Consider the following 14928-nt stretch of genomic DNA (forward strand, 5'->3'; position numbering starts at 1 on the left):
ACAATAAGTCCTCACTTAACATCTGTAGGTTATGCAATTTTAAATGAAAAGGAGTAAAATGAAACCAATTTTACCATGGGCTAATTGATAGAAACGAGTTAAGTTCCCAGGGCATCTCATCAGTGACGTTGAATGAAATGGTATTTGAGGACCAGCTCTACTTAGAGTTACGAATGTACGAATGTGGCCCTTTCTCCAGAACATCTTTTTCTTTCTGCTCAATTCTGCCTGTGGTGACTTAAAAAGAACCACTTCTCCTGGTGGTCTCTGACTTTCCAAGCGGTTTACCTTAATAACTTTGGCCATCGTTTACCCAAAAGATACGTATGGCTTGGGATTCCGGGCTCGGGAAAGTCAGCAGCCAGTGGTGAGCAAAGAGCAGTAGAGGAACATAGCTGAGCTTTCCGAGGAGTTGATAAGCTTTCAACACTCAACATTTTCAGAGGCAGTCGAGTTTCTGGGACTTGCTATTAAATATCTGTTAATAATTTTTAATGTGAAAGAGAGAGCTATAAAAGATAGTTCTTTGTATCTTGCTTTTCCATTCCTTTTGACCCCACTGTTAAAGACTTAAAAAAAAAAAAACAACCAAAAAACAATATCAAGAACAATTTTTATTAAGACCACTATGAGTAAAAGGTTACAGTCTTTTCAAAATATCCCAGAATCTATGAGGAGCAAGGACTAGGGGAAAAAAAACACCAAAGCACAACAGCATATAATGCTGATGTGTATGTTAAACAACTTTTCATTTGTCTCATTAAATCCACCTTTTCTCCAATTTAGGCAAAGGTCATAACAAAATACAACACTTGTCTTATGAGTGGTTCATAAAATGGGAGCGGCTATGCTTTTGAATTTTGTTCATGTCACCTTTTAGGCACATTACATAATACCTAGATATCCTTAGATGTCACTAGCTGATGGTTCCAATTTTACAACAGAAACAGCCATGGAAACCTTGTCCTCGTAACTAGTCCTGTCATTAACAGAAGTGTGACTTGTTCATACACTCAATTGGCTACAGAAAAACATCATATTTTGTGTTAATTAAAACAAAGAAAAAATAAAGTCAGATCCGTCCTGGCATAAATGTATATTTAAAATTTTATAGTAAACAAATATACTTCTGAGTGAAGATCTTCCCATATTTCCAAATAAGATATGTTGAACAAACCTTATAATGAATTTTACATTTTACATTTGACCTCGTTTACTTTATAAATACGGCTGTGAAAATAAAGTTACAGACTCTTTCTTTTAAAAAAAGATTTTCCCCTTAACATGCACCTCTCTGTGACATTGGTCATAAGGCAGCAACATCCAGGAACATAAACATCCTGCTTTTTCTTTAGTTTGAAGTTTTAATGTCAAGAGAAAGTCTTAAAATAATCCTTTCACAAAAATAAAGCAGCCTTATACTGTAAAAACATTAGTTCTTCACCAAAGGTCATGTTCTTCCATCCTCAACTGCTGTCACCACCCGCTAGCAGCTCCTTAAAGATCAGTTTTTTCTTCGTAGCGACACCTACATGCAGCTCGTTGGCTGTCCAGGTATGGTTTGCAGCCTAAATGTATAACACTGTCGAACAAGAGCTCCACTGTTGTTTCACATGCTGCAAAGTAAGAAAGTGCCATTACTGTGGGGGCGTCTGCAAAGCATCACTCTCTTCACACTTATTACACGTTAGTGTACATATACATCATAGTGTCAGCCCCATCTTTGGTGGGTACTGAAACGTGTTAGGTGGAATTCATGCCAAACCCTTGCGAACCAGTAGTGTGCATGTTTCTTATTCTAAGAAACCTGGAACACCCAGGTGAGCTTATTTTAATACATAACACTTATGGAGACATAGCACAGAGTGGCTTTTAGTGTCCAAATACTTCTGGTTTCAAGTATTCATGTTAAGAAACTTTTCATTACAAAAATTTTGACAGTATCAAAGTTCTCCAAAAGACTGTGCCATTAAGGAACACAACCAATGATGATTGTGTTCCTTTATTTAATCTATTAAATAAAAGATTGCAGCAGAATTGGTTTCACCATTTAGCTACATTAGCATGACCTCAGATCAGAAAACAGGAAATATATCAACTATGCTTCAGCTGGACAACGAGTTTACTTAGCCGAAAGCATGCAAGAAGTCGTGAGTTCAAGCTTCACCTGGAGCAGAGATTTCTTCCTTGACAGTTATTACTAGGCTTTCAGAATCAGACCTATGAGACTATTTGGGGAATACTGTAGTGGACAGAACACAAGTTTTACAGTCAGAAGTGTGTAACTTGGGGCAAGTTACTTCTTTCTGAACCTTAGTTTTCTTCCTTGAAGAATGGGTATAACCACCTACTTCTTCGGGTTTTTGTAAACATCAATGAAAACACGTCTAAAGTATCCAGCACAATCTGTTACAGAAAGTGAATCTTCTTTCATGCCCCTTCTCATTGCTTTTTTCTGATTTCAGTGTATGGTACATTCTTTGGCTTGATAGTAAAGAAATCTTGTAACTGATAGTATTTGTACTGTGATGTGCATGTGTCCACAAATATCTAATTTTACCCTTATAACAACTCTTGGAAATGAGTATTCTCACTCTCATTTATAAATGAATGCAGTGACGCACCTTTTCCCTCTGCTGACTTTGCTGTGTATCCCATCCCTTTGCTGTAATCATCATCATCGTGAGTATGACTATATGCTAAGTCCTGTGCGCCCTCCTAGCAAATCACTGAACCCGGGGGCAGTTTTGGGGACCCTCCTGACACAGAAACATATGAAGATACAGGCTTGAGATAAATTTTCTAAAACTTCCTATTCCAAATCCAATACGCTCTACTCTTAATTCACTAGATCCAGAGTTTCAAACTTTAGGCTCTGGATAATCAGAGATACACTACAGGGCACAAGATCTTGGATGAATTCTCTGCCTCGCATACCTTTTTCCCCAGGTTTCCTAACACTTTTGCTTCTATGACTAGAAATCATTTCAGAGTCCAAAATCATTGACTCGACTCAGAAAACTGAAGAGGCTGTACACACCTCCATATAGATAAGGTAATACAGAGGGAAAGATTTCTATTGGTAAATCCTGTACTAAAACATAAAGCACTCGATTAAACTTTACAAACTGCACTCATCCCCATTCCGCCAGGCCATCCTCACCCTGAACATGCTGAGCGAGTCCTAGTGTTTTCTGCACCTCTCGGCAGATCTTGGAGAGGCAGGACTGGAACTCCTCGTCACAGTCGTTCTTGCTTTTGCCACAGGTCTCATAGCATCTGTCGTGGTGGTTGCAGCACTTTGTCAGGGAAGGAATGCCAATGTTAAGCTGAAAGAGGCATTTGGGTAGGTTATTGTTGATGAAAATCAAAACTCTGCTGAAGTTCTACATTTAAATAGACTGAGAAATCAATGACAATGACTGCAGTGTAGAAAATTTCTAAAATTTGTTTCTGCCTACAAATGTTTCCTATGTTATACATCTCTCCATGACTGTTATTGCATCCACCCACGTTACTCTGTAACCTCCCTCTCAGCCAAGCCTTAAAGCTCCCTATTTCACAATGTTAGAATATTCAGTTACTTACTGGTAACAAACACAGCTTCTAATTGCCCAAAACACAAAACATAGTTTTAAAAACAGAAAGGAAGGCTAACAGCATTAAAAGATTCATCCAGGGGCTAGGCAAGTATAATTTTTGGATATTCCAAGGTATTTTGTACCTCTTCCCCCAATAAAATGAAATGTTACTAAAAAATTTTAAGCTCCTACAACTCAAATTTTCTTTGTTGTTTTTGTGGTTTAATCTTTAAATGTTCATCCATTCCCTAAAGATACCATTCCTTCGAATCTATAATTTATCTTACTATTCTAAATAACTTTATATGCAAAACCCTTATATGTAGGAATAACTCTCATAAACATTTTTCCTCCCATAATACTTGGCTTAGGTCCAGCCTCGGTATCACAAACATAGCTATCCCACTTTGCCTAGTTTTAATATAGAAAATTTTATGCCTCATCTATACATTTTCATCTTAAGTAGTACTACTTCTATACTCCAAACTTTTAAACTATATTTGTGACATGAAGAAATATTTAAATGGTATTAACCTACAAGATTAAAAAATAAAACATGAATTTTACTACATTTAGTTTTGTTAGAATTTATTAAATGTGTTTGTTTTGGCTATAAAAGAATAAAATAAACCTGATCACTATTACAACAAGCAAATTTATTTGTGAACCTGAGAACACACTGAGTCTTGCATTATTAAGAGTATTACACAGCCTACCAATCATAAAACTTATCAAATAAAAATAATATTTACATGAACACCAAACAGTGGAGAGCCACATCCATTCGGCGGGGAGGGTTTATAACCATAACGTGGGAAAGGCTTAGATCCTATAAAATATAAATGGCATCATAATTAATTTTCAAATATATAAAATACATATGCAAAAAGGTCTACAATGTGCTAGACTTGGAAATACATAATATTTGGATGCTGGCATGAATGAAGATGCCTTTATTCTAATGAGCTTTAGAATGCTAACTTGTCTACCTAATTTTTAATTCTCCTGCAGTGGAATATGTACAAGTGTATATATATACACATATATGGTGGTTCATAAAATGTAATTTTATTTGTAAGCCTGTACCATACAAAACATACAAAAGTTTATTATGGATTTCTGGAGATTTCACAGATTATAGGCCAGACTCGGTCCATATGTACAAAAGAAATCCACCTGTTTTCCTTTCCATTCTAACATGTATATTTTTAGGTTAAAACCTATAGGGCAAGAACTGTATCTTTCTAACCTTCAGCCAATGCTCCATGGCACACGAATCTCAATAACCATTAACTAACCAGTTTACTAAGCTACAGCCTAAAGCTAAGGAAGACAAGGTTATCTGATGACATTTAATTACAGGAGCCCCCCTCATCTGCAGAGGGTATGTTCCAAGACCCCCAGTGGATGACTGAAACCACAGATAGTACTGAACCTTATATATACTATGGCTTTTCTTACACATACATACCTATGATAAGGTTTAATTTATAAATTAAACACAGTAAGAGATTAACAATAACTAATAATAAAATAGGACAATATAACTATTATAACTATGCTGTAATAAAAGTTATATGAATGTGGTTTGTCTCTCAAAATATCTTACTATACTGTACTCGCCCTTGTGATGTGAGATGATACAATGCCTACGTGAAGAGATAAAGTGTGGTACTCGGAATGGCGTGCAATTGAAAACTTACAAATTGTTTATTTCTGGTATTTTCCATTTAATATTTTCAGACAGTGGTTGATCGAGGATAACTGAAATCGTGGAACGCGAAACCACAGATAAAGGGGTCTGCTCTACCTTAATTACCATTATAAGACATTACAGGACTACACATTCTACCCCAAACTCCAGCCGACCATTTCACAAATATACTGCTTTGCCAGCTGAGGAAGGTCAGGAATAAAGACAGCCTGCGAGCTATACTACTCTGGCTATACTCTCCCAAATAGCACTAAAGGTTCAGTGACAAGGTGAATGGTGGCATTATTATCAATCTTAAATGTCAGAAGGTACTTCAGAAATCTCTCCTCACTTCAACATATAGAATACACACCTACTTCCTCTTTGAATGTTCCCCACAGTCCTTCTAAAGTATCAAGAAAAAGCCCGTTCCATGGTAGAATGGCACTGTCAACTTCATTGTTTTCCTATAAATTGTACTGGTGAGCAACCCTCTGTCCCCTGGGGAACACACAACAAGCCAGTTCCTTATTTTACACGGTAATCCTTTCAAACATTTAGACCTACCATCTAACTTTACTTCTAAAAATAAAATATCCCGTTATTCCAAATACCACCCCATAGACGGATATTTGGGACAGACACAAGTATTCCACCAACTTTCATTCAAGTAACATTTATTACTAGAAGACTTAAATAAAGATAAGTTTACCTTCCAGGAATAAAGTGAGGAGAGAAAAAAGCAACCCTTCTAGTAATCAGCCATCAAGGTAAGTAAACCACTCAAAGAAATGATCTAAAGTTGGTTTAAGTGTGTTGCTAAGACTCTCATGCTCAGCTGAGCTGAGTAGAGCCTCGAGCATGTATAACCTCATGAAAATATGAAGTTTTAGCCTGCTCCACCCAGTCTGAAGAACAATATGCACGAAAGGAGTGGTTATGATGATCTAGAAAAGGAGACGCCAATGACAGAAGTTGGTCTTATTTCTCCAGCGCCATCCAAGAAGGGTTGTTTCTGAGCCCTTGGAAGATGAAAGTAGATGTCTGAGACTTTCACAGAGGAGTCACTGTGACCCTTCAACTCCTCCTTTTAGTTCTTCATTCTTAAGAAAACTGTTTACAATTTGGCTTTCCACTTAAAAGGGTGTACTGAGGGAGGATATACTAATCACTTAGATGTCTAATGGGCACCTCAAACTTAAGATATACCTCTCTCGATATTCACCCCCAAAATCTGCTCCTTGCACAGTTCTCTCTTCTCAGGTAATAGCAACTCCATCCTTCCAGGTGCTCAGAGAAAAAAAACCTTACCCATCTTTGACTCTCTCATTTTCTTCGTTCCTATATCCAATTCAACAGAATGTACTGTTGACCTTGAAAACATTCGAAGTCGAACCACTTCTTACCACCTCCACTGCTACCATCCTGCTCTAAGCCACCCTGGACAATTGCCGTAACCTCCGAACGTGTCTCCCTGCTTTGGTTTCCCCACTTCACCCCACTTCCAGCTGTAGTCCAATCTCAACAATTAACCTGAGTGATTCTATTAAAATATATTAATTAAATCGAGTTTTTCCTCTGCCAAAACCCCACCAATGGCTTCACATCATATTAATAAAAGCCAAAGTCCTTTCAGTGTCTATGAGCCCTATGTCATCTGCCCCACCCCACCCTGACTCCTCTGACCTCACGTCCTTACTATTCTCTTACTCTCTTCCTTACTTCATCACATCTGACCTTTTGGCTGTTCCATGAACACTCCAGGTGCCACTGAACTTGCTGTTCCTCTATGTGGATGCTCTTCCTTTTGCTATGTCCACAGTTAGTCCTTTGCCTTCTCAGCAAGGCTTTCTCTGACCATATCATTTGTAGCACATTATGACCTTCTAATATTCTGTATCACTACTCTACTTACTTAGTTTATTATCTGTCTCTATAATACTAAAATATAAACTCCTTGAGGGCAGGAATTTTTGTCTGTTTTGTATTCCCAACATCTAGAACAGTGCCTGGCATATGGTTAGATTCTTAAGAAATATTTGCAGATGAATGAATGAATGAATGAATGAATGAGCAGAAGCCTTGGAAGGCTAATACCCATGGCAGATATAATATTTATTATAAACAGATAAACGGGTACTACTGTTTATCCTTCAGTCTCTTTTGAGTTTGGTGAGCATTCATCAGCCTCTAAAGACTGATCACTTCCAGCTGGCCACATCTCTTTAAAACGTGGCACCCAGACTGAACACCACTAGGTTTGGGCCTATTTTGAGGTGGATAAAGTACTTGTATTAATATAGCCTAGGATAGTTAGCATGTTTCAGCTGTGTCTCAGTGCTAAGATATGTTACACAGTAGGAAAAAAAAAATCAGTTCTTTCTAAAATGAACTTTTACGGCTAGAGGCTCAGCACTTTTTTTTGAGTCTAAATACTAGATTGTAAAATTCTTTCTTGTTAGTTTAAGTTCATCATTCAGGACTGTTCAGCATATTTTAAATCTAGAGCTATTCACCCAGTGTGAATACTGCCCAGATACTCACAAACTTGAGACATAGATATTAACCAGGACTGAGGTCTGCATGACTCTGTTATAGATGAGCCCTCTGTACAAGCAGCCATGAAGTCATTAACCCAACACTTTGGGTAGAACAACCAGTTGTGACTTCACCTAAATCAAGTTTTATCCAGCCTACATTTCTCATAAGAGTATCATGAGAAACTAGGCATTGATCTACCGTTTGTTTTTTTGTCCTACCACACTAGGAAACCTCTTCACTTGAAAGGGAGGGAGGCTTGATGTGCATTATTTTCTTGGGGAAGCCATTCTAGCTCCTGGAAGCTTCATCAAGAAACTCTCTCTCGTCAGGGGTTTTAACAATCAACTATTTAAAATGTTGAGAAACGTGCAGCAACAGACATTAAGCAATGGGTCAAATTTTTAATCTGAAAAAAAGCACAATAAATATGCCAAAAGGTTTTCAAAAAGTCTGGAAACAGGAAAAATAGTGTACTTACTGTATGTATTTTTCAGGTTAACGATTAGACTCATTGTTTTAAATTTAGAAATATATCACGTAAAACAGTGGCTAGAGGTTTACGTAACACATAAAGTACACATTACTGAAAAATGTAACTAATATTGTTTATCTCGTTTCCAACTCTTTGGGTACCCTGTAGGTTCGCCTCTGCCTGTCTCCAGATTTCTGGCACCTATCACTTCTCCATAAGGATCAGAGTTGGTCACCCTTAGACAGGTGATGTGGGCCTAGAGTTTTAAAGGCATATAGGTTTTTAATCTCTTCTCAAGTGTCCACGTTTTTTTTTTCTAACCAGGAAAGTACTTCCCTCAATGTAGTATATTCATACAACAGCAGCACTTCTATTCTTCCTTCCCTTGTATTTTATATAAGTCCACATACTTCTTCAATTTTGAGTCTATAGAAACACATTTTGATGTGTGTAATGATAGTGATAACATACATATGTGTGCATACATATATATTAATATATGTAGATATTTTCTCATCTTGTAAAAGATAGTTACCTTTGAATGGGAGAAAAACCAAAAGTAAATGAAGTCAGGAAAAACAAACAAAACAAAACAAAACATGCCCACTAAGAGAATAAAAAGGAACAGAGACAGTACAGAGAAAATTAGCTGGCAAAAAGGCATTAGAACAGAGGAGGTGGTTGTCTCAAACAGAGCTAGTGCTTAAAACTTCCCTAAGGAGAGAAGTAGGTAAAATGGAATAATAGAGAACCAAGTTCTACTATATGTGTGAAATACTGGATAATAATACCATGAAATAATGCTGGTACATTGGCTCCCCAGTATAAGTAGCAGCAAAGGGGGCATGTGTTTCCATTTTTCTTTTGAAGGAACCTGCTAATGTCACTTCCTCAGAGAGGCTTTCCCTGCTCACTCCACCTAAAACAGTGCCCCTTCCCTTCCATACACATTCCCTACACCTTGGTTGGTTTTATTCTTCTTTCTAACATTTAACGATCAAAAAACACAATCAGTCAGTTTCCATGAGGACAGGAACTCTGTCTTGCTCAACTAGAAGATGCATGTAGTGGGCACCCAAGAAATTTCTGGGTGAAAAAATGGGAAACTTTCCTTGCTGAAATTAAAATACTCTTTATCTACAGCAAAAGCAAACAAACAACAACAAAACAACTAACCCTGCCCCCCCGAAACTGGGAAGTAACTAGTTTCCTGAAACATTTTAAAGTGTTTTGATGTTCTAAATTCACCTTTAAATTGAAATAATTATTTCTAAACCAGACAAGTTATATAGAAAGCTTTTTATCAAAGAGTAAATTGATTACAGATACCAAAATTATTAATATTAATATCATTTAATTAAAACATTAATATCATTTTAAATGTTAAAATTACAAATGTATTAATATCATTTTAAATATTATAATGGTATTATAAGCTGCTGAACATAAAAAGAATCGCATTTCTACTGGTTGCAGTTTTTACAAAGTGCTGTGAACTGAACTGTGTCCCTGCCAAATTCATACATTGAAGCTTAACCCCTAACGTAGTTGGTGATGGGGCTTTTGGAAGGTACTTAGGTTTAGATGAGGTCATGAGAGTAAGGACCTCATGATGGGATTAGCACCTTTTTAAGAGACACCCGAGCCCTATAGCAAGAAGGCAGCTGCCTGCAAGCCAGGAACACAGAACAGGGTTGGCCAAACCTTGATCTAAGCTTTTCCAGCCTCCAGAACTGTAAGAAATGCTTTCTTGTTGTTTAATTCACCCAGTCTATGGTATTTTGTTATGGCAGCCTGAGCAGACTATATACAAAGCAAGCAAAAACTCAATAATAGAAGAAACAACATCAGTGTCACACCAAAGCTATCATGTACTGGGGACACGGTCCCCTAAAATTTGTAAGCAGATACAGAAAGCTCAGGGAAAAAATGAGATGGGAAGAATAATTTTAAAAACAAAACAAATCCACTTAGCACAACTACATGGAAATATTAATCACTGATTATACTTTTTTACTTAAGCAACTGTTCAGCTCTTGATGCTTTATCAACTGCACAGACAGCTGAAATCCGAAGATCTGCCTGGACTGAGACAATAATAGTTCTTTTCCACATATTTTTCTTAATTTCCAAACAGACCAGTTCCTTTCCCTGAAAGCCACTGAAGCAGATGAGAAGCATAAGGAGAAGGCTGTTGGGTCACACAGATATTATTACTGTGTTCTGTAGAAAACACAGAGGAGAATCTCAGCCTGCTTTCCCAAACACCTGAGACTTTAAATTCATGATTATTAATCTTCATAGGGCTCTTAGGCTACTTTATTTTTCCAGTCCATTCACTTTCCTATTTTCCTCAAATCTCCAACACTTCCATTCCCATCTTCTCTCTCAGCTGATGACCTTGATTCCTACTTCACTGAGAAAACCGAGGCAATGGGAAGAAAACTTGAATATCTACTTACCTATCCAGCATCTGTGCCCGTATCCTCTGTGTTCCTATTAACAGGAATATGCCATCTGTGCTCTTGGCCAGTCTCTCTTTATGAACTAGAACCCACTCTTCTTACTTACCTAAGGACATGACTCCAATAATTCTCCCTCCTCGCTTTCATCAGTGTTTTTACTCTCTACTGAATTATTCTCAAAAGCATACAAATATGCTATTATTTTTCCTAATGACCCCAAAACTGTTTTTTCCATGGTTTTCCCCATGCTCCATCCTTCCAATTATTCAAGCCAAAAACTTTGGAACTATTTTTTAAAAATAGATATATTTTATTCGTTCGTTCATTCATTCATTTATTTATAGGCGAGGCGACCCTTGGTTGACCTCACAGATTGCAAAGACCTTGTCAGTTCACGGTCTATCATTCGATGATAGGCTTAGGCAACCCTGTTGACCTCACAGATTGCAAGGACCTTGTCAGTTCATTCATTCATTCATTCATTCATTTGATGGCTAGTATGACCCCTTTGGTTGACCTCACAGATTGCGGGCAAGGACCTTGTCAGTTCATTTATTCATCTATTCATTTATAGGCTTAGGCAAATCTTTGGTTGACTCTCACAGATTGTATGACCTTGTCAGTTCATTCTATTCATTCATTCATTCATTTATTGTAGGCTTAGGCTAATCTTGCTGACTCCTCACAGATTGTAAGGACCTTGTCAGTTCATTCATTCATTCATTCATTCATTCATTCATTTATAGGCGAGGCGACCCTTGGTTGACCTCACAGATTGCAAGGACCTTATCAGTTTACAATCCCTTATTTTTTATTTTATTTTATTTTTCACACCTACAGCACCTGGTCTTCCTCGGTGGTCTCCCATCCAAGTACTAACCAGGCCCAATCCTGCTTAGCTTCTGAGATCAGACATGGAACTATTTTTGACTACCCACACCCTCCTTCCAAGCCATCAGCAAATCCTTTAGGCCCTTCCTTCAAAATATGTCCAAAATTCAACTTTTCACTACCTTTGTTGCTACCATCCTGGATAAAACCACCACTATCTTCTGTCTGAATTCCCACACCTGTCACTCAGCCTCCATTCTTGCTCTTCTACCTCCTTTGACCCCTTTTTATTCTCAGTATAACGGCCAAAGGGATCCTGTTAAAACATAAACCACTGAATATATTAGTGACATTCATAACTGTAAAAACATTTTACAAGCCAATTTTGTTTTCTATTTTTCAAAGGAGATTGGAAAGTTTTCCTCAAATCTTCTTTTATATCAGGGAGAAAAAAGAAAAAATAGCTACCATCACATTTGTTCCCCTACATGATGTTACTTCATTCTCAATAAAGCCTTGTTCCCACCCGAGGGAGGATGGCCAGAAGGGAGCAAGTCTCCAGAATGCCAGTCCTTTCTATAAAGCAAGGGTAACAATGTAAGGAGTCTGTGCCCTTTAATCTGACCACCCTCTCCCGTCCGCCCAGTAGGTCTTTTTTAAAAAGCACCCTTGACCTCTTTATTGCAACTATTAAACACCTCTTAACACCATGCTCCTCTAGCTTTTGGATTTATCTATTTGTTTGGTTCTGATTTTGGTCACTTGCATTCCGAAATGTAGGAAAGATTGAAACAGTGTTCCAAGGAGACTTCTCGAGTAATAGTAATTAAAGAACATTATGTTGGAATTATCAACTTGGTGGCTTGGAACCACAGTCCTATGCAGACAGTACTTAGCAAGCCACAAAAGGATTCTCACTGAAGCATATCATTTCCTAAATTCTCACCTTCATTTGTTTTTATGCTGGAGACCTTGTTCTAAATCTCAAATGGTAAATTCAGTTATGCTTGCGGAAGATAAAAAGGATTTAGTAAAAGGAAAGATTAAAATAATCTTTTTAATAAGAATAGTATTCATTCAACTTCAGAGCTATTTTAAATATAAACAAACTCTAGAACCCTTGACTCATAATAAGGTTATGAAGACTGCTCCTTCCAAGTTTTCCTATCTCTGTTAATGGCAACAACATCTTTCTGGCTCAGGCCAAAACCTTCCAAATCATCCTTGACCGCCTTTCTCCTCAGGTGCTTTACACTTGCTGTTCTGTTCCTCTGCCTGGAGTGTTCTTCCCCTAGATCATCAGAGTTCCCCCTTCTCCATTTTCCAATTTCTTCTCAAATATTATCTTATCAGTGAAGCTTTCCCTGAACAACCTATTTAAAGAGTAAACTACCTTCCAACCTGGCTATTCTCTCTGCCCTACTGTTCTTGAAGCACTGGCATATCTTAAACATAAATACACTGCATATTTGGCTTATTTTACTTGTTCATTAGTTTACTGACTGTCTCTCTCTGCCAGAATGTAAGCTCCATGGACATTCTGCCAGAATGTAAGCTCCATGGAATTTTGTCTGTTTTGTTCACTGCTGAATCTCCAGTTGGTAGAACACCTAACACACAACAGGCACTCAAATATTTTTCTAATTAATGGGGATGACTAAATAAAACTATGACATCTGCCTCAGGAAAGGCAACCATTTTGTCTTCTAAACATTTATTCCTTCTAACAAACTCTACAAGAACAAAAACATCCTTCCTGATTGCATACCGGTGGTAGCATTTAGGCATAAATTTAAGAAGGAATGAAATATATAGAACTTTATAGCACATAAGATACAGTTCATTCTTTAACTCCATTAACATAAAACTAGAAATTATTTTGAGAATTACAACAGGCACCAGGTGGCATTGGAGTTTTACATGATACAGACTTCTTTTAAATTTCACCTACATACAATCTGGTTTCACCATTAAAGTCATTGAGTTCCCTATTATTCTGAGCTGCCAAGCATTAAATTAACTAGGCCCAGAATTTGTCTTTTAGTAGAAACATGATCTCCCAAGTATTATCTTAGCATTTTCAATTTCCAAAGGGAAGCCCAAGTACTTTATCTGAACTATTCAAATATTTAAATATTCAAAAAAGTCAAATGCTTCAAAAGAAAAGATCTCTGCCCTAAATGCTGAGTTTATTATGACCAATAATGCCACCTAACAAGTTCTCAAATTCGAACAGAATTAAAATTAAAAAATATGAAAAAGTAAAACAATTTTATTAATGTTAACCAACAATGAGGAGGAGGCATCACTGATATCCAAGGAAATAAAATTACTGTCAAGTCTTGACAGAGTAATTTTCTAGAATTATCAGAACTCTTTCTCGATAGAGTACACCAAAAGTCTGTACAAAGGTCGCAATCTACTTTCTGAAGCCTTGCATAAAAACAAGTAAAATCAATTCTTGAGAAAGGTAAGCCATCATGACTAAAACTCTCAGTACTTTTAGCGCCTTACTTATTTAAGGCGCTAAAATCATTGTATTCCACTCTATTTCCATGAAGGGTACGTCACCAAGTTCTTAGGCAACTTCGTGCAATCGCAAACAAAAAAAATAATTTAGGAGCAATGGAAACAGAACAGAGAGTAAATACTCGGGCGACCTCTCACATTCTAACAATACAGGTGCAACTTGTAACCAAGTTGGTTGCTCAATCACAAGAATGGCAAGATTCTAGCAGTGGTTACGTGTCTCCACGACCAGATGACAGAGTGAAGGTCTGCCTTGCACCTCACACTCCACGCCTTCCGTTCAACCCCCCAGCAGCAGCCCTGCAGGCGCGGGCCTCGGAAGGCCGGGTACCCGCTCACCGTCACTGCACTTATACTGGCAGAGCCCGTCCTCGCCTCCCAGGAGGTCCAAGGCGGCGTTCAGGTACGTGTCGATCTTGTGAACGCCGTTCCGGATAGTCTTCAGGGTGGCCCTCCAGTCGGTGGGCTGGGCTTGCTCCTGGCACCTGAGCACGGCGGGCAGGACCAGGAGGAGGAGAGCGAGCGCCGGCCGCGGGAGCAGGGCCATCAACGCGGCGCCGGGACGGACCGGACCCCGCCGATCCCGGAACCGCGCGACGGACGCGCCCCTATGGAGCCCCCAGTGCGCCTAAGCAACAGCACGGGGTCCGAGCTGTACGGCCTCTGCCGGCTCCATGCCCACGCCTCCTTCCCGGCTGGGGGGCGGGCCCTGGCTGCCGTCACTGCGCTCCCGCGGGAGGCGGCGCCCCTGTGCGCCTGCGCCGGAGCGAGGCGCGGGGGAGGTGCGGTCAGGGGCGGGCGCGGCGGGCGAGGCGC

The 14928-nt window shown here is 38.6% G+C and overlaps 1 protein-coding gene across 1 annotated transcript; it reads right to left on the minus strand.

Annotated features, from left to right (window-relative positions):
• Positions 1-594: 594 nt before the first annotated feature.
• Positions 595-14854, minus strand: PLA2G12A (phospholipase A2 group XIIA). The gene is made up of 4 exons (XM_039848838.1): positions 14452-14854; positions 4334-4410; positions 3164-3329; positions 595-1616 (listed from the first exon to the last, which is right to left on the minus strand). Exons 1-4 carry the CDS (start codon positions 14657-14659, stop codon positions 1498-1500), a joined length of 570 nt encoding a protein of 189 aa, XP_039704772.1. The 5' UTR covers positions 14660-14854; the 3' UTR covers positions 595-1497.
• Positions 14855-14928: the final 74 nt, after the last annotated feature.

Source organism: Pteropus medius, unplaced genomic scaffold, assembly GCF_902729225.1.
Source record: "Pteropus medius unplaced genomic scaffold, Ma_sr-lr_union100, whole genome shotgun sequence".
Lineage (NCBI taxonomy): Eukaryota > Metazoa > Chordata > Mammalia > Chiroptera > Pteropodidae > Pteropus > Pteropus medius.